Here is a 21,385-nt window from a genome sequence, read left to right on the forward strand (position 1 = left end):
TTTTTTTATCTATAAAAGAAGGACCAATATTAACGTTCATTGTGGAACAAAATTACGCCAGTATGATGTTCTGTTCTATTAGAAATATGCATTATGCATACATCTTTCGAATATTTTGTGAAAACCAAATCCATTATATACAGAGGTAACATTCTTTTATTTCATCATTAGATGTAATAATTATCACAGGTATTAAGTATGAAAATCAATAAATTACTATGTCAATATATTTATAAAGAATATATACTTTCGACAGAAATATACATACGAATGATAGGCAAATAACTTAAAAATTATTCAGACAAAAATTGAGTGCACGTACATATTTGTGACTCCCACTTCTGAAAGTTGAGAATGTGCCCCCGCTGTTCATTTATCTATGGCCGTCGCATAGAAAAGTGTTACAGCATATAGCGGTATTCTCCGACTTTACTTTGTGAACAATTTGCTTTGAATATTACATTTTAATTTCAAAGAAAAAACTTAAGTAGAAATACAAGTTAAAGATATAACAATTTGTTGCAAAAAGTGCGCATTGTCTGTTTAAAGATGTGCCATTCTGTAATCATTTAGCCTGCCGAATTCTCGTTACAAATATACCACTCAGTAGAAAATATACGGTTGTGACAATAAACAGTATGATGTAACCTAAGCCTATCCTACAATTGACACTTTCAAAGTAATCCAAAATCAATCCTCCCACGGGCGTGGCAAGTGCATTTGGCAGTATGAGGGCAAGATGCCAGACAGCGAGGTCTTTTGCCTTGTCCTTCTCCTCTGGAAGGACGTCCATGACTAGAGCAAAATCAACCGACTGGAACGATCCAAATCCGATTCCTATATTGAGAAAACAGTAAGAAGAAAACGCATCAAATCAAATCTTCATCAAATTAATTTAAGAAGAGATAATGTATCTATTTTACTCCATATTTTTTTTATTGGTTTGTAGATTACCACTTCGAAGTGGTTTTACAATAACAAGCATCATTCCCAACCAGTCCCCAAATGATGAAGACTATTTTACTGTAAAGGGTAACAACACTTGAAAACGTGGATCAGCTGTGACAAAAGTTTGAACTTGTTAACTGGACAGTTACAATGTTGGTTCATAATTCTTGATAGATTTTATCCACCGTCACGAAAGGTGAATCTGGTTTGCCAAGCATGTTTCACGATCAAAAACAAAACCCCGGAAAAGTCGGGAGGTCAGACGAACTGGCCTATAAACAACTTCAGAATAGTCAGGATTGGGTAACATTTTGACGGTAAAAGACAATGAAAATAACCAAAACAATGAAAAGGCTTTAGGTCATTGATACAATTTGATTTGTGCATGAAAACGCTAAAACGTCAAAGAGCAATCCTGGTGATTGCGTGAAAAGTGAAACTTAATTAAGCGACATTGTGATTTGTATGGTGGCATATTTCTGCCACCACTTGTTAGATGCATACCGGTATGTAGACTTTTCAGATAAATATGTCGACTCGTCAGAAAATAGTCATCATGACTAGGAACTCAATACAGTCTACTGTACTTATATTGAAGTCGCTTACACTATCTGATACTGTACATGAACGTCGCTTACACTATATGATACTGTACATGAACGTCGCTTACACTGAACTATCTGATACTGTACATGAACGTCGCTTACATTGAACTATCTGATACTGTACATGAACGTCGCTTACACTATCTGATACAGTACATGAACGTCGCTTACACTGAACTATCTGATACAGTACATGAACGTCGCTTACACTATCTGATACAGTACATGAACGTCGTTTACATTGAACTATCTGATACTGTACATGAACGTCGCTTACATTGAACTATCTGATACAGTACATGAACGTCGCTTACATTGAACTATCTGATACTGTACATGAACGTCGCTTACATTATCTGATACAATACATGAACGTCGCTTACATTGAACTATCTGGTACTGTACATGAACGTCGCTTACACTATATGATACAGTACATGAACGTCGCTTACATTGAACTATCTGATACTGTACATGAACGTCGCTTACACTATATGATACAGTACATGAACGTCGCTTACATTGAACTATCTGATACTGTACATGAACGTCGCTTACATTGAACTATCTGATACAGTACATGAACGTCGCTTACATTGAACTATCTGATACTGTACATGAACGTCGCTTACATTGAACTATCTGATACTGTACATGAACGTCGCTTACACTGAACTATCTGATACTGTACATGAACGTCGCTTACACTGAACCAGGGCCGTAAATTACATGGAGGCGGAGGAGGCAGCTGCCTCCTCCAACTTTTGAGCCAAAAAAAATTAAAATTTAAAGTTCATTAGAATTTATGTTGTTTCCAATAACTAAGAACATGATACCTCCCTTAAAAAGCATTCCAAATCTTTCTTTTAGAATGAGTTAGTCAAGTAACATCTTAGAAGGCCCTAGAATCAAGGATTTTGCACGAAACGTGTTCAGTGTGCACAAAATGTGCTCAGCGTCTGGGGGCCTGGGCGGCCCCCAGACCCCCGCCTAATTTCCTGCCTCCTCCAAATTGAAGGTTAATTTACGGCCCTGTGAACTATCTGATACAGTACATGAACGTTGCTTTCATTGAACCTCCTCTTCTCTGAGGTAAAACTAAACCCCGGTAATATAATTCATATAGTTCAATATTGGTCTTATTGAACTTTGGATATAACGAGCAATTCAGGTCAATCCCCTGAATTTCAATATATCCAGAGTAGGCTGTATCTCGTTATCAAAGCGTGTTAATTCCTTTAACAACAATCTACTCTCAGCTTGTTATCGACATTACTGTCTAAGAAGTAAACGATTATCTGACAAATTAACATAATTATATTCTGACAAATAGAGAATTCCGTGGGGATCCGGGTTAGAATAGGTCCTCAGTACCCCCTTGCTTATCGTCAGAGGCGACTAAATGGGGCGGTCCTTCGGATGACACCGCAAAAACCGAGGCCCCATGTCACACGATAAAGGTCCCTCCCTGCTCAAAGGCCATAACCGCCGAGCATACATGTAGGCCTAAATTTTGCAGCCCTTCACCGGCAGTGGTGACGTCTCCATATGAATCAATCAATCAACTGACAAATAGACATAATTTTTTGACAAAACATCATAATAATCCAACAAGTGGTCACATTTATCTTTCATCCCGACGTAACAATATCCAACAAATCCTCATAATTATCTCAGTTTGGCAAATCGATATTGATGTCTGACAAGTCGACTTGTCAGATAATTATGTCTACTTGTCAGATGTCAATTTGATTTGTTAGATGTTAAATCGACTTATCAGATTGACTGATTGATTAGATATTGTTTAATATTTCGCTCATATGGACACGTCACCACTGTCGGTGAAGGGCTGCAAAATTTAGGCCTATGCTCGGCGCTTATGGCCATTGAGCAGGGAGGGAGCTTTATCGTGCCACACCTGCTGTGACACGGGACCTCGGTTTTTGCGGTATCATCCGAAGGACCGCCCATTTAGTCACCTCTTACGACAAGCAAGGGAGTACTGAGGACCTATTCTAACCCGGATCCCCACGGGATTAACAAATAAAGATTTGTCAGACCTGTGTCGACTTGTCAAATAATATTAATGACTTGCTAGAAAATTATGTCATCTTTTAGGATGACTAATCTATATGTCCATTTATCAGATCCTTATGTAAACTTCAGAAAATGTTTCCATGGAATATGGTACATATTTGGCATGGACATGTATTCATGTAGAAATTTTAAATACGTGAAAATGTGACAAGTCGACAAAAAAGTTTGGCAAGTCAATATAGAAATCTAACCAGTCGCCATAACTATCTGACAAGACAACAAAAAGAGCTGACAAGTCCACACATTAATCTGAATATTGATAATGTGTATGAAAAACTTATGGTCATATTATGATACAATTTGATTTGTACATGAAAAGAGGTACTCTGAGCAATATACATGTATCTGTGAAAAGTCAAGTTTAAAGAGACAGTATGCGTGAATAACAGAAATTGTTGAGTAAATATTTGTTAAATCGCTTTACAAGCTTGCTTTTGATATCCAACAGAGTAACACAAACTTTGACAATCAAGATTTATTAGATTTTGCGATATGATTTGATATACAATACCTATCTAATACAACACCTAAAACCAATGACATTGTGTTGATCGAGCTAGGGTGTACTTACAGCGTGAGGGATTTTTCGGGACAATATGTGGGTCTTGGTGATCAGAAATTTTATGAAATTTATCAAAGTTTATCATTTTGATAGCAATCTTAACATTTTTTTAATTTCACCTGAATATCGTGATCCAAGCATGAATAAATCTTTAAATCACACTCTTGGAAAAGTCAAATTTCCTAAATCAATCAAAATGATTGAATGTTTTCTGAAACGTTCGGTAATTTCTTAACACACAAAAAAAATGAGCACATGTATGTTGTGTTGCATACTGACCGAAGAAGAGTGCCAAGATAACGGCGATGTAGTAGGCCGAGGGTCCGCTTATGTACGTCAATGTCGATATACATATGCACATGATGAATGCTGGAAAACACAAATTAGTTTTTTACACTTACAAGGAAATTGAATGTTGTGAACACCAACATATTGATATCTAACGAGTATTTTGATCTTCACGTGAACGTACCTGCTGCTATAACGATTGGCTTCCTCCGGTTAAAACGGTCAGAAACAATACCAAATATGATAGAACTGCAAGAAAAAGTTGTCATATATACATCAACTGTACTAACACATTGAGAGCTAGAATCATATATTAGCTACATGTATGAACTTTACAAGAACAAAACAGATTTTGAAAACGCAGATGCATTTAGATTATTGTAAACAGCTTGAGACAATTATATAATTGCAAATATTGTATTTCGTAGCATAATACAGGACGAAACATTGATATGTGTTTAAGGTTCATGCTACGAATTCCAGTTATTAATAATTCGCAAAATTAATATAGTTTACACTAATTTGTAGTTTGAAAAGGAAAAATATTTTTAAAAAATACAAGTGTAAAGTAGAAGCGAATCTGAAACAGTTGCCAGTGAAATTGAAACCTGAGAGCTGCTGCAAATAACATTGGTAAAAGCATGATCGCCACACCCCTTCCAGCATTCCAACAGTCGGGGAGTTGTATCATATCAGACAACCAATACTCAAGAAACCTTCCAAAAACAAACATCACATATAGAACTTACTACCTGCAATACTTGTCAACTAAGGATACGGGAAAGTGATCTGATATTGAAATCTAGTTGAGCGATTCAATATGTAAAGACCAGTGTCACATGATATCATTATCATTTAAATATTGTAAAACTACTCACCCTGTTACTGTGGAAACACCTTGCTGCATTAAAAATCTGGTTATGAACACCCATCGGAAGTCGTGCTCTAAAGAAATTATATATCAGTGAATATACCATTGTGAAGGTTTAGTGATTGCAGTATATATAGATAAATTCATGTCCAGTTTTATATCCTTGTCTATGTTTCTGTGCACACTTTGAACGTAATACAAATACAACCTGTCTGTTGTGTTCCATACTAATTCTTAAGCTGCTCTTTAAATACCCATTTTGACTACGGATTACTCCGTTTACTTAATCAATTTATAGGGATCACAGCGGGCGTGACCTGTCGACAGGGGATGCTTACTCCTCCTAGGCATCACTTCGTTATCTTCACCTTTACAATTTTGTCATACATTGCGTTATCTGGCCCGCAGTGCACGTGTACCTTGTCATTGTGTCATGAATTGTCAGGGTATTACTGTTCCTCTAAGCAACAATAACAACGACTGAACCTTGTATCCCAACAACACTCAGTGATATTACAGACTAGAACGTCACAGTTAAACTTGTTTAATCCGACACCTCTCTTCTTTACACCGCACAATCCGAAATTTGTCTAAACTTATATATTCATTTCGCCAAGAGCATGTCGGATAAGACAGGTTTCTCTGTATAATGAATGAATAATTCAGCTTAGTAAATACCGTTTGAATATGAATTCAAAGTATTCTAAGCTGAATTATTGTTACCTTTTAATGGTTCCCAAAATGCACAGAAAATTTGGAGACACCCTGCAATAGAAATAGATATGAATAAGGTTTAGTATCCGCAACTAGTTCGATTTCAGGATCTGTAAGTTGTTACAAGAATCAACAAGTCATACCTATGGGTTCATTGATTTGCTTTCCAGGTTTTTCTGTTGTCGTGAAGACGGTTATACAGACACTAATCATCACTACGGCGATTGCTGTTCCATAAGCCCCCAGGACACCCATTTCCTGCAAGTCATAAAAAACAATTTATCAGGTGTAATAATTACATTTTATCTTCCTCCACCCAATATCTGCTACAATGTAGAGGTGGGGTTTTTTTTCTCACTCGGATAATGAACTCGTTTCTGAGAAGCTTTGTATATACCGACAATCCTATTCCTACGGCTGCTCCGCTCACATTGCCCATTAAGATCATACAGCCCATGACTCCGGAGTTAAAACCTACAATCAGTTGAGTGGAGATTAGAATATAATATGTCGATTGTCGAAATAATGATTTGATGAACCATTACTGCAAAAGTGGTTATTTACGCCGGGTGTTAAATACGCGTTTTTCCTCGTTCAACAGTACGCGTGGGGAAAAAATACGCGGTAACTGAATAAAATATATATTATATCAAATTTTCATAACTATACCCGAGGGGGGAATTTACGCGATTACAAAGTGACCGCGTAATTTGTGTAAATTTCCCTCACGCGTAAATAACCACCTTTATGAAACAGCATTGAATATATTGTCTATACAGGTGTACCTCTTTGTGAATGGTGTGACTTGTCGGCAATCAGAGCATTGTAGGGGACGGTTATCATCGCAAAAGACAATGTGACAATCAAGTAGAAAAATATGTACAGACCTGAAAACACAAGACAACGTTTACAATGCTTCAATTCTCGGACAATATCCCTTTTCATTGAAAAGACATGAATAGATTTAGTGTGGGCAATACAAATTGAAATAACTTGTTTAAATGAGAGCTCTGATATTTCACAACTACACTTTTGGCTTAGAAATATTGTAAATTCTGTTCCGTTTTATTACGAACGTTTTAAACTGCAAGATAAATTGACTTCCCAAAGAGTATGATTTATAGACAAGAGAATATGAAGTGAAAGGACGAATAGTTAAACCAACAAGTGACATCACTTATTCAAAACCAATAAGTGATAGCACTTTATCGAGAGTAAGTGATCTCAGTAAGCCATACCGCCAAGACGAATGCGTAATACATGTATCTCTGAAGCGTTTATTCAATTTTAACCCTTTCCGACCCCATGATCCGCGAGACCAGAGTAGGTAAAGCAAAAAACAGTGTGCAGGTGCTCCTTCGCCCAGTGCTCGGCTTTAGAATTGAAAAAAGACAAATCGTTCTAATGATCATACTTAGAACACGAAACCACGTGTCACGTGTCACGGTACGATAAAGAATCATATCTGCTATATGACTCCGAGTCCCCAGCATTGGTCAAAACAAGTAACATGTCCTTAATGATTAAATAACATCATTTAGACTACTTGATATTTCTTTCCTGTTGTATGATATGGCCTCATTACGGAGGGATGTACAATAGATATTACAGGCAAATTATGAATGAATCCAGATTTATTCATGGCTCTCTCACGTCGTCATCAATAGGCAGAGGATATGAGAGTGGGGGACAGAAGCACAAAAACTAGTTCACTGTTTGTATATTAACTATTGTGGTAGTGCGTTTAAACTTTGGGCAAAAAGCTATCTAATGTCTAGACCAGAAGTGTGGGTCAATTCAATCCTAATAGATTTCCAGAGCTAGTATACTTTTCAAATGTGGAACAAATAGCTGGTCTAGTTTTCTTAATTTTTACAAAGTGGATTTAACTTCACAGCCATAATAAACTACTGTTTAACTCTTTGTTTCGAAAATAATAGGTTAATATTTGTAAATGGGTATGGTCTACTGCTATTATTATTATTGGACAAAATTACCAAGATTTCCAGTTACAACATCGTTTTCATCAACGATTTTGTCCTTCTTCTCTGCAACCAGGATAGATGTGGGCTGGGAGCCTCTTAAAACAGTACTCTCGTGCGAATTCTTTACAGTTTTATTTATGTATGGTAGACACCTTTGTGCTACTAAATCACCATGGCACTGAAACAAAACATACTTTAAATGACATTCAATAATAAGCTAACTATTATTTCCAGACGAAATACCAAGTATTGGAGTAATTGTTCGTTCGATAGCAAAGCATTCCTAGGGGTAATTAATATCTTGAAAGTGTATTCACTACTCAGAATTTAATTGAAAATTTACAAAAACAAATATTTCGTCCTTAAACCATTATACTACTCCAGATGCAAGAAAGCGACAGGAAATGTTTTCATACTGTTTCGTCTGTTCCGTTTTTGTAACCGGAATCTCTTCGTCTGAAACAAAATATGTACATAAACGATAACACAAAGTGTACGGCAATGCGACAGAGGAACATTTGACGGCCAACAGGCCACAATCGATGTAAATTGAATTGACTTACGGGAGATACAACTTCGAGGAACTGAGTGCCATTCCAATCAATCCAACACTGCAAATGTTAATGTAAAATTAATTATCGGACATCATTTAAAGCATGAAAACAAAATTGATTTAATCCTAATGGTAAAATCGGAGGCAAATATAATAACAACTTATATAGTCACGTGGTGATCCGTAACATTTCAAATTTTACATTTATGTTTAGAATAAGTAATAGTTTTCTCATGTAAAAAATCTTTTGGATTTGATTCATATTTCGAAAATTATTAACTACGACTTTTTGGGACAACCATCGTGTATATATATATATATCTATATAGTCATATATTTTATTATAGTTTACAGTGTACACAGTGAGTATCTTCACATATATACTTGAATGTTTATGTAGATTTAGAATATCATGTATATTAATTAATGTAAGATACACGTAGGTCACTCCTGTGTTTGAATACAACAAGGGTTTATTTGAAAGTTTTTTTTATGAACATGTATGCCAAAGTACAAATCTGGGTGATGCTTTGATAGGGAACAAGATGTTCAAATTGACGTTTGTGTACTTTAAATTTCATCTGCCAGTTTTTTTCACTTTCGCCGCTCAATCTGTAAACACACAAATGGATCATAACGATGGATTCATTTATGAAATATTAACGGAATAACCCCTTTTTTATTCCCCGTAATCGTAGATTCGGAGGCATATAGTTTTTAGTATGCCTGTCTGTTTGTCCGCAAAACTTGAACCTTGACGTTTGAATGAATGGTGACATGACTTTCATGTTTCTCGTATATTTCTTGTGACAATACCTTTCCTTTTTAAAACTTATCTTATTAAGAAACTCCATAGGATCGGGCAACAGGCATAGTCTATGTAGGCCCTCTCCCAAATACAAAGATCAAGTACAAGGTATGATTGATAAACAGGATTCTTTGAAGATGTGACAATATTGTAATGAGGTTTACATGAAAGTAGTTAATAAGAGTTTTGCTGACGTAGATCAACATGTTCTACACATACACCCGTACACTTACAAAACCCTCCATCTACAGTCATACACACATATATACGTATAATATAGATTAATCCAGCCCGTACGACGTTGGAAGAAAAAAGAAAATAAATAGATAAATTTTATTTTTAAAAAAAAAAGGGGGGCGGGGGCAAAATTAACATGTAGAAAAGCGCTTAGAAGATTTAATGTAGTTATGAACATAAGAAATAATTTTGCAATTCAAGTTATATTTATACTCAGAACTACTCGTACCATACAGGATATGGTATCCTGTACCAATATGTTCAATCGGTGTCAATTGAAGCGGGACACCAATGTTATGAAATTGCTGCAGAAGAATATCTCTTTGCTGATTATAATTTGAACATTCAAGAAAATAATGCACATTTCCTTCCAATTCACAGCCACAATGCAAACAGTGTGGATCATCAGCCAAATAATCTTTAAATAAATGAGAAATGACAATACCTTTCTTTGGGTTTTCATAATTACCTTACTGCCGTACGGGGACATCACAAACTCATGTTTTTGAATTTCAAATACTCAGAAAATGCTCATATGATCCTTTCGATTTTATTATATTAATTATCAATCATAGGAGCTATGAGATTGATCCTCGTTCGTTATCTTCGCCTTCCACGTTTCTAAACACTTACAGGGACTGCAATCGGCTTAGAGTTTTTGGGGTCGTATCTGTATTATCTTGTGAACCTTCACTTAAATTTGTTATGGACACGATCTAAAATATAGCCCTTATTAAATTCAATATTAATCACTAGGCGTGGAAGCCTTGCTTAAATTTATGGATCCTCCATGGTTTTCAGAAAGAAACAAAGGGTCTAAGTTTCAGGAATGGATGACCGCCATTGCCACGTAATGTGTTGTGTATTTTGTGTATCAGATTACACAATACACAAATGTTACCGAGCAATTCCTGCTTTGTGGAGTCCTAGTGGGGATTATTTCACATTTTATATCCATTGGAAATGTTAAATCAATGAGTTTAAAATGAAATCTTGATATATACTTTAAATTTTATGAGTCATACCTAGTATGTACCCAAAGTGTGATGCAGACCTTTTAAAATATTTCATATATATATTCAAAATATAACTACGTACATGCATCAGCGATAGGTTGTTTGTCAATGAAAACATAAGTCGACAACAATGATTGTACATGTATATGTAGAATAAAGTACTTGCCATAGTATAAAAGTCCCTGCCATCATGACTGGTCGTCTTTTGCCAACCTTAAATGTTATGCGGTCGCTTCCCATACCAATCAAGGGGCTGGTAAAGAAAGTCAGACCTGAAAATATTCAACTGGACTAGTATCCGGCTAATATGTCTACCTTTATGTTAGAATAATTTTTGGAGACGTACTACTCTAATGGTCCATAGCAAAGACAAGGAAATATTCAAAATTAACTTTTGTTCAATACTTTGTTGCGGAAAATATTAGAATTGATTTTTCAAAACAGAAAAACACTTGATTTTCTTTTTAATACAGAGTGTGTGTGTGGTTCTAACTTCCATTGATTTGTAGTTTGTGAAAGCTTGCTAAATAAAGGTCACGGTGTTTTACAGTCAACCTTTGTTTCGATTCTCAAAGGGGAAAAAAAGTTTCGATGTTCAAAGCGATCGCGAAAATAAAAACTTACAGAACATTCTATACACATTAGTACAAATTGAGTAACAATTATTCGAGATTACTTAAGTTACATCTAGGAAGTAAAACTTCGAATCATAATTCATCATGTTCAATAATTGTCTAGAATGGCTGGTCGTTCACCTTTGTTGTCGATATAAAAAAAAAACGTATCAAAAGTGACTTTATGAGGTTTGCAACACCTGGACGTATAGGGATGTCAATTTGAATGTAAGTATTGATTCAAAACTATGACGTCTATACTGCAAACTAAGGCGAGCAACAGATTCGTCAATTATTTATGGTGCAGCTGTGTATTATTCTATTTAATCTTTATTTCATCATCTGCGCATTTTTATTTTTTATTTTTTGGCATTTTGATGTATTTTAAATTGATCTGTATTGTAGATCAAAAGGAAAAAGACATTTTGTATTCTGGATACCTACTGTACATTAATTTACCATATGAGAAGGCTTATATAGGCAGTGCCTGCTGCCTAATCCTTATTATGTTATTCATAATAAAATACTGTTTAAATTAATTTACCATATATATATATATATATATATATATATATATATATATATATATACATATATATATATATAAATATATAATCCAACAACATTCAACATCCAAAGTATCGGATCTAATAGTAGTTACGAGGTCAAATAAAAAAGGATAGATTAGTGCTTTATATATATATATATATATATATATATATATATATATATTGTTTTTTCGTGGTGTGTGATATTTGTTTATGTAATATATGTCTCTTGATAAAGACACGGGTTGTGTGGAAAATTTGAGTTTTAAATAATCAACCGTGTCGTGGCGTTTTCAGTGCTTTTGTATATAAATAAAACGTCACGTTACATGTATGTCTATATAGACCGTTTAATATTGGTTTACATTTGATAGATATTGGCTTCTCTCACCCTGAATTTTTAATGTTTACTGTCGCTCCGTAAGTGAAAGGTACACGTACATTAATTGGTGTTATGCAATCCCCCATCATGAATTTTGGGTATTGCTCGCTTATTAGCAACAACCCGGTTAAGGCGCTCGCTTCGCTACCAGGAGGTCCCCGTTTAAAATTTTAATCCCGAGTAAAACCTTCAACGTTTATCATACATGAATGTCCTTCAGCGTTCTTTCTCAAGTCATGGGTCGTTCACATAGGATCTTAAGAATGGAAGCTCCGTATCACAGTCAGCGTTGACACGATAAAGAACTCTCACTGTTGAGCGTTGAGCGCCATCCATAGGTCACGTGGCTCTTCGTCCACAGGAAGTGACGTATCGATATGAGTGAAAAAGTCTCAATTAATATGTAAAACAGCATACAAACAAAGGACACTTATTAGCCATACTTACCAGCTCCAGCTGCAACCATTCCACCAAGCCACCTGCCTTTTTCTGCCTCCCCAACCAAAGAGCGAATCTGGGCAGGTACAACTAAAAGATATTCACAGAAACGTCCATATCTCTAGTGTGATTCCTAGTAAGTGCTTTGTATAATACGGATATAATTCGGACCCTCATATTGTGGTTAAATGTACGATATTGGAAATATATTTACTTCAAACTTCAATTCTAGCATGGAAAACACGATAATTTCCCTACAAGTTTCGTGCTATTTCTTGTAATTTGAAACAAACGCAGCATTTTATCGTCTGTCGTCATTTATTCACTTCAAATACCATTTACAATGTCGGTTCTAAAAACATAGAGTGTAGTGGAAAACACTATTTATATTTCCACCACTTACTTCTCCTTTTAAAAGACAATAAGAAATACAAAATAAAGACTTGAGCAAACACGGATTCCTGGACACACCAGAGGTGGGACCAGGTGCCTAGGAGGAGTAAGCAGTAATCCGTAGTCAAAATCTTTAAGAGATAATACATAAAGGTAGATACAATATAATATATATAATGTTATCTGACGCACACTAAGAAAACAAAAACGGCAAAAAGATGTGCATTTCAATACACCATTCGTGGTCATATGTAATTTTTTGTATGATAACATTTGCCAGTACGTTGTACATTCACTCTTCGTCCAAATAAATTTAAACATATAGCTTCAAACATTGAAAGTAATTTCTGGGAGGGGCATAGGTTCATACCACACATAATCCCTTGTACTGCTTATAGATATTTAGAGTAGAGCAAGATTGTGGATAATATTTAGATGATTTTTTACCCTCAACAGACAACAGCAGAAACATGAGGCTGAGACCAAACCACGACAGATTGAGAAGTAATACCCTAGGCTTGCTCATCACTTCTCTCTCCTCTTGTAGAATATCTTCATTGTCTGCAGAGGATCTGAAATTTCGGGAAAATGTTTAAATGATATTGTAAAATCTTGATTTGAACATTCAATAATACACAGTTTTGCATTTAGTTGAGCAAAATATTTCCATTTGTGTGTAGGACATTATGATTGTATGTTTTCATTATTTTTTATTGGCTGTTTTCTGTCATTTCTCCAATGTTTCACTCATACTGAGACGTCACCAGTTGTAGGTGAAGTATCACTCATTTAGACCTATGCTTAGCGCCAAGGGCCGTCACAGTCAGGGTTCATGTTTGCCTCGACACGGGATCCCTGTTTTTAAGGTCATATCCGAAAGACTCGGGATTCCCACTTCTAAATTCCGAGCGTTTGGCGAAGGAGCAATCACAACCTGTGTTTATACGTCTTAGGTGTGATGCGACCATGGCACGAGTGCATGGGGCTTTGTAACGGGGGTGTTTCAGGTTTGACCGCATCGATTCTGAGACGTTTAGCATAAGTAGTACATGCTCCTTCTGAGACGTTTAGCATAAGTAGTACATGCTCCTTCTGAGACGTTTAGCATAAGTAGTACATGCTCATTCGCCATGTACCGGTCTTGGATTTCTCGAAAAAAATTCTCAAACTTTAGTTTCAGTTTTCTTTTATTCGAGCAGTCAAAATTTGAGTAAAATCTCAGACCTAATGGGAAAAAATATAGTATTTTGACCGATGCAAAGTTTGGTTTTAGGACGGGACTTTCTACTATAGATGCAATATTTGTGCAGTCACTTATTAACAAAACCCATGAAGAAACCTTTCAATTCCGGATGATCTTCAAAGCGAAGTTGATAGCAAACTGATGCATTCAAATTGTCATGAATCTATGATATCGATAAAAACGTGTTTTTGAAAGAAAAAAAACCACCCACTTGATAAAGATGTGGATAAAGAGCTGTAGTGTTCCTAGTGCCATGCAGAGGTCACGGCGTGTGGTGGGAAAACACCTCAGGAATGGGAAGTAAAACAACAAGTCATATCAAAAACTATTCTTTTCAAAGAAACAAATTGATTTACAAGCTATGAATATAAGGAAACAATGTCTTGTTTTTTTTTTTTGTTTTTTTTTGTCAAGTCATTAGATGTGATATATATATTAAAAAAAAGCAGGCGGTAATTTCTGCACAAAGGAGTTTGGTTCCCCCATAGAACAACAAAGAAAAAAGGTATAAATTTCCTCTTTATATAATTATGACGGTAATGTTGAACGTCTACAATTATTCATACACTTTATGGTTTTATAAACCACTACAAAACCTAAAGTGTTACACGACTGTTGTATCCACTCCACGGTTCATGAAATAGCACGCTTCCCTAAGTTATCCTTCAGACATCTATAACACACTGTGTATTCTGTACACGTTTATGCTATTCTAATATCATCGGTTCATTTTGAAAATTGTACTCACAACATACAATTCAATAAATATTTTGAAAATTCTCAAAATTGGCATTGAAGAATGATTCTGTGGTTGTTGCACTTTATCTCATTTACATGTATAATGGCCTTCGAATAAGCGTGTAATCGTAAAAAAGTCACCGGCATTTATGAAACCCATTTCCAAGCTTTACACACTATATGCATGTACATCTTATAAACATGAAGTCAATAGATATATTTTTCAGTCGATTTATATGACAATTCGTGTAGTGTGAAATGAGCTAGAAACTGTAAATGATACAGGAAAAACAGAATGAAAGGTGAAGATAACGAACAGTGAATGTAAGTAATGCAGTATATTTACTGTTCTTCTTCCTCGGTGTAAAGCTTCCCCGCCTTCTGTGTGTCCAAGCTGTCCAATTCCATCCTGGCGGTCCTCTAGGACACCCACAACTGAACTGTAAAATTACAGTGTTCATAACATCTGTTAAAAAACATGTAGCAATTCGTCCGCTTCTTTACTTTGACATCAGAACAAGAAATTAAAATTTTTAAATTCTATATATCAAGAAATATGACGCCAGTAACTGCAATGTACGCAAAGTATTGAATTAATCAAGGAGAAGATTACTTAATCAACACATTGTTTTCTCCTCGTCTTGCACTGCCTGAGATTACTAAACCCCAGGGCTTCAAATATCGATGTTGTTACGTAAAGACGAATATAAATCTCTATCTATGATATCTTGTTGAATAAAGGATAAATACTCACTATGTATACTCACCAAAGATAGGATAGTTTTATTACAGATCGAATAACCATTCGAACTACTTTTACTGCAAATCAACCTTAATGTCTTTTTTTTTTAATGAATATCATGTCTGATTATCTATGCAAATTGTTTCATACCATTATCTTCCTGTGTTTTTGTTTCGTTTTGAAAGATGTAGAGCGTCCCTTCTGAGACAGACAATAGTTTAAGTTGCGGAACAACTTCATGTGTCATTCAAGTTTTCCTGGTTCGCATCCTCAAATGAAATACGAGTTTCAAGTAATCTTAATTATGCATCCTTTATAGTTCATGACTTTTAAAAATGTGAGATGATATTTATCTATCTTAATCTAGACTATTGTTGTTTGGAAATGGTCCGCGTTAATTAAAGATGGGACACGAACTATATAAATCAAAGTTTAGCAGAAATTAAAGCATGTGTATATTAGAATGATCAAAACCCAGGGCCGTAAATTACATGGAGGCGGAGGAGGCAGCTGCCTCCTCCAACTTTTGAGCCAAAAAAAATTAAAATTTAAAGTTCATTAGAATTTATGTTGTTTCCAATAACTAAGAACATGATACCTCCCTTAAAAAGCATTCCAAATCTTTCTTTTAGAATGAGTTAGTCAAGTAACATCTTAGAAGGCCCTAGAATCAAGGATTTTGCACGAAACGTGTTCAGTGTGCACAAAATGTGCTCAGCGTCTGGGGGCCTGGGCGGCCCCCAGACCCCGCCTAATTTCCTGCCTCCTCCAAATTGAAGGTTAATTTACGGCCCTGAAAACCTTGTCATATAAAAACATGATGATTTGTATCAAGAGGATATATATGAACATGTACACAGGAACTGAATGTTCCAATTGACAAGATTAAATACTCACTTACATGTTTGTTAGATGTCCACAATTATTGATTTATCCATAAAAACAAACACTGGCGTATATGCATCATATTTCTTCTGAACTGGTTCATCGAAAGTCTGATCAATAGAGCAGAGCTACTTCATGTACAACTAACAAACCGGAGAAGCGGATGTTCATCAAATGTAATAAGTCAGACTTTATGAATGATATACATGTACATGTAATTACAATATCATACAACACGTGGAATGCAAGTTTTGTACTACATAACATGCTCAAATCAAATTAAAAGCACCGAGAGATTCGGTCAAATCATTGAAAGCCAATCCTGATGAACAGGAAGAATTCATAAGTACAAGATTAGTATGAATATCTCTATACATGATTGATTGAATATTGTTTAACGTCCCTCTCGAGAATATTTCACTCGTATGGAGACGTCACCATTGCTGGTGAAGGGCTGCAAAATTTAGGCCTATGCTCGGCGCTTATGACCTTTTGAGCAAGGAGGGATCTTTATCGTGCCACACCTGCTGTGACACGGGACCTCGGTTTTTGCAGTCTCATCCGCATGACCGCCCCATTTAGTCGCCTCTTACGACAAGCAAGGGGTACTGAGGACCTATTCTAACCCGGATCCCCACGGGAAAATATCTCTCTATAAATCATATGAAATGAAAGCTGAAGACTTCTCGTTCGATAGTACTCTATTTCTACCAGGCAATGACAAGAGTAATTCGAGCTATGAGTCTTACTGTGACTACATGTAGCGGAATTGATATGGAACCCGAATTTCTTCGTTCTTCTCAGTTTTATGTGTGAATTCAAAGGAACAACATTGTAATAGTAGTGGAAGATGACTTATAGTTGGTACTTGAATTGCTTCTACTTACGCTTCAGAGCATTGTGATGTAAAAAAAAAACAAACAAACAAAAACACGGCAGAACTAAACATCGCGCTGGAATTTCTTAAAGAAAGAACTCAAGGTCTCAAGATTATGTTGGAAAATCAAAAAATAAACATTGAGGAGCAAGGGGTTTTGTTTTCTAATCTCGAGATCAAGTGGATTATTATTCAACTATTCTGACAAACAAAGATGCATTGTACTTATTTAACATACTCTAAGAAAAACCTGACCTATTTAATATCTCTGAACTATTCAAGGTAGGTCTTCCATATTTTGCATATAGATTATTTATGGTAAGACCTTGTTATACTTTAGGGTTGACTTTGAACAAAGGCAGGGCCTAGGTGGTTAAGGTAAACGATGTGCCCCATGGACCTCTTGTTTCTCTTTCGTTCTACTCTGGATACTGACTTTATGCATAGTATATTGTAGTATTTGTATTTCTCTATATCTTTTATATACGTGACGGTGTATTGGTTTATGAGAATAAAATCTTTATCACGCGATTAAACAACAAAGAACGAATTTTAATTGGTTACAATGGACCAATGTCATCCGACGTCATGTATAACAAGTTCCTTAGTTCGATTCCAGAGGAAGAAAGTTGGGGTATAAATGGAAAGAAATACCTAGACTTTTCCGAACGAAAAACTACATGTGGTTCATCCAGACGTTAGGTGACAATGCGTACGAAATACATAAAATGATTCGGAATTTAAAGAACAAAATAAAATCGATATGTAATTTCAATTGAAATCGATTAGACCTTTGTAAGTTCATATCGTGTGAAACCAAGTACCTGGCATTTTTAACCTCCTGATAATGTCCTTGACATTTGAGCCATGTCCTGATCAACAAATGAACAAAAAAATCTCAAAAAATTCACCTGACTTTTGTTTGCAACATTTTGTATTTAAAAAGTTCAGTTATCTTTGATCATCTTATATTTTCACTCCCCATTTTCCACTCAATAATTAAACAGGAAACTTCGTTTACGGAACACAAAATGTTTTGGATCTAGATAATTTTTATGCTATAATTTTATCCTACAACGCAATATTAATAAATGCATGGAGCAGTCATTTACTATTGTGCATGAAATGTCGAAGATTTCAACAACTGAAGATACTAATGTTCATTTTACACAGAACCTACAAAGATTCAAATATGATATGTATGCATTCATTGTATTTTTTTCCTGCAGAATTTGGTGATCCACTTTTGCTTAGCAATGCTGAAATAAGCAACCGAGTGCAGCAACAGCAGTTTTAACGTAGATAAATAATATGCAATAGATGCGTCTCTGACAGAGAGCGTGTCACGCGGCTATAGTAACGAATTTCACTTACCGTTGATGTTTTTCAAATAAATATCGTCTTCCTTCAATGTAAAACTCGAGCCATAGAGAAAAATAAAGCCACAAACGACTGATGGGAAATTAACACGGGCGGCCAATCGATGTCGGAAAGGGATAAGAGTGCGTGATTTCTACACTAGATCGATTCGCGCAAAGGCAACAGGGAATGCATTGTTATCTTTGTCAACATAAAACCCCATCTTCACAGTAACTCGAGTCTCCGTTATTTCCATCCGCCTGTAAGTGTTACTTCAGTCATAAAGAAAAAAGTTCAAGGACTGGGGAAGTTTATTTAGTCGACAGAACACTCAAACTCTTGTGTAGCCTTTTCTGGGAATGATCCTGCATCTATAAATCACATGTAAATTGCTTTTATAAGGAAATACATCAATTAAATTCTTGAAGCAATAACACTGGTTTTGCAGGCGGAAATTAGCAAGGACGAAATAAAAATTTGTTTAAATATTCTAGATTAAGTGAACGTAGATTAGAACACTAAAACGATTCTCTATATAATTATGACACGGCGGAGAACCATCGTTTTATAGTGATTATACTCATTGGATGCAATATTGTGTCAAAGCCAGTTCAAGGTCACAACATTTTGACGCCAGACGACCTTAAATTTTCTGTTTATCAGAGATCAGGTGTATCTCGTTTAAATGAAGACTGATTACAACATCTTGATTAGGATTTAGTCTTTAATTTGTAGCACAAGTTTACGTCAGTATGTGAACATTTCTGCCTGTTTACAGCGCATTACTAACACAGACAAATATTAAGAACACATGAAAATGAAAAGTTAAGATAGGCCTACATGTAACGAACAGAGGTCAATCTCATAACTCGTGTAAGCAATACAAAATAGACAGTTGGGCAAACATGGACCCCTGGACACACCAGAGGTGGAATCAGATGTCTAGGAGGAGTAAGCATCCCCTAATGCTTATTAATCGCCATTTATGTGATAGTTCCAGTGCTTAAAGATCAGTGATTTTTTTAATGTAATAACACTATTGTGATAAGATACGAAATGCAATAAAATAAGAAGGTCGGATCATTTAAGGTTCCGCCTAAAGTACCTTCATTTCTTCAGATGTTGTAGTACCAGCAATTCTGAACATGTGTCTGTACATATCATGTATGTTAAACAACAGTCGTTTGTATCAGACCCGATCGTGTAGCTTATAGTTATTGAAAACTCAAGCTAAACGATGTTCTACATGCTTTATAAAAGACACAAATAACGCTTGAAATGTTTTCTTTCAACATACAGGACATGTAAATTACATAAAGATATCGTATGCATCTCAAAGCATCATGTGGGGTGTGGAAGCTGTGCTAAAACATGGCAATCGAGTCTCATCTATACAATTTATTTCTCAAACTGACATTGACCTTTCAACTCGATTTGAGTTCCTATACATAAGTGAAAACACTATACATTGTAATTATATGGGAGTAATTTGGCGTATAATCGTCATATTATCTGTTTATGTACTCCCTATATAATACAAACAACTGACACCCGTACTAGTTTAATCATAGTACTCTATTACAGATAGGTATGTTTTACAGACTACAAACGAAAGGTCACATTCTTCGTGAGACTTTATAGACTGTATGTATTTTGCCAGACACGTTCACACACACACACACACACACACACGGTTACGTAGTTATTAGTTGATCTTCACGTTTTGAAATTTTCTTATCCCGATCAGCTTCCATTTAAGGAACAAAGCAGGACATATAGGTGCATGGGGGAAGATGGGGGGTTGGATCATAGGTGTTTTTTCATTTGTGATATTTGTTTGATTTCCTGTTCACAGTCTATGTCTTGTTTACTTTACAAATCAATAGTGGTCAACCTTTTTACTGAGCTGATTAATGAACACATAGCCAATTTCAGAGCATAAATCATACAACAGTATTTGTTGAATATTAACAGGTGCTTGTCAAGAGAGTTACCATCGGGAATCTGAGGGTGATTTTGTATTTAAACAAGGGCGCCTCCTTAAGAACAAACGATCCATGTGTTGCGTGGTTGATAACTAGAAAGGTTTTGTAATTAAAATCATATCCTAAATTCAGCTGACTTGTCAATGCCTTTACTAACGGGCGTTTTTTTTTTAAATCAAGATAAACTATTTATTACATACATGTATATAAACATATCACATCGATATTTTGATTTGTGACGTATTAAATAACTTACATTGTAAATGGATATAAAGGCGCGACATTTGTTGCTTTGTGTCCATTTTGTAGAAATCGATGAAACATTTTCTCACCGTCTGCGATATGCGCACGCAGATTGGTTATAGTTATAATTGTCGGTTTTCAGCGTCAGATTATTAATTTAGGCCGCATTAACACTCCAAGAGGTGGCGACTTATAAATTAGATAAAATTCTTGACAATGCCTTGCAGATGTAAGAGGCACGTGGAAATTGGTTC

General features: G+C 35.5%; 1 protein-coding gene across 6 annotated transcripts; it reads right to left on the bottom strand.

Moving 5' to 3' along the window:
- Positions 1-138: 138 nt before the first annotated feature.
- On the bottom strand, positions 139-19,314 carry LOC125672429 (uncharacterized). 6 transcript variants are annotated; one of them, XM_056164395.1, is made up of 18 exons: positions 18,919-19,173; positions 16,684-16,777; positions 15,387-15,480; positions 13,507-13,631; positions 12,676-12,756; positions 10,851-10,956; positions 8,634-8,681; positions 8,487-8,526; positions 8,083-8,248; positions 6,871-6,972; positions 6,483-6,559; positions 6,229-6,343; positions 6,095-6,136; positions 5,379-5,445; positions 5,109-5,216; positions 4,685-4,749; positions 4,492-4,581; positions 139-837 (listed from the first exon to the last, which is right to left on the bottom strand). In XM_056164395.1, the coding sequence occupies exons 3-18, from the start codon at positions 15,446-15,448 to the stop codon at positions 566-568; spliced, it is 1,566 nt and encodes a 521-aa protein (XP_056020370.1). In that variant the 5' UTR covers positions 15,449-15,480; positions 16,684-16,777; positions 18,919-19,173; the 3' UTR covers positions 139-565. The 6 variants fall into 6 exon arrangements, with proteins under 6 accessions (XP_056020370.1, XP_048764637.1, XP_056020369.1 ...); XM_048908680.2 differs by lacking the exon at positions 16,684-16,777 and having other exon boundaries at positions 18,919-19,314; XM_056164394.1 differs by lacking the exon at positions 18,919-19,173 and having other exon boundaries at positions 16,680-16,777.
- Positions 19,315-21,385: the final 2,071 nt, after the last annotated feature.

The sequence above is a fragment of the Ostrea edulis genome, chromosome 4 (genome assembly GCF_947568905.1).
Source record: "Ostrea edulis chromosome 4, xbOstEdul1.1, whole genome shotgun sequence".
NCBI classification, from domain to species: domain Eukaryota; kingdom Metazoa; phylum Mollusca; class Bivalvia; order Ostreida; family Ostreidae; genus Ostrea; species Ostrea edulis.

Excerpts from the sequence above, each read along its gene's own strand:
- LOC125672429 (XM_048908680.2), bottom strand. The coding sequence starts at position 15,448 with ATGGAATTGGACAGCTTGGACACACAGAAGGCGGGGAAGCTTTACACC. Across the intron at positions 8,682-10,850 it reads GCAGGGACTTTTATACTATG|TGTTGGATTGATTGGAATGG; the intron begins GCAAGTACTTTA and ends TAACATTTGCAG. Across the intron at positions 6,344-6,482 it reads CCGTAGGAATAGGATTGTCG|GAAATGGGTGTCCTGGGGGC; the intron begins GTATATACAAAG and ends TATGACTTGCAG.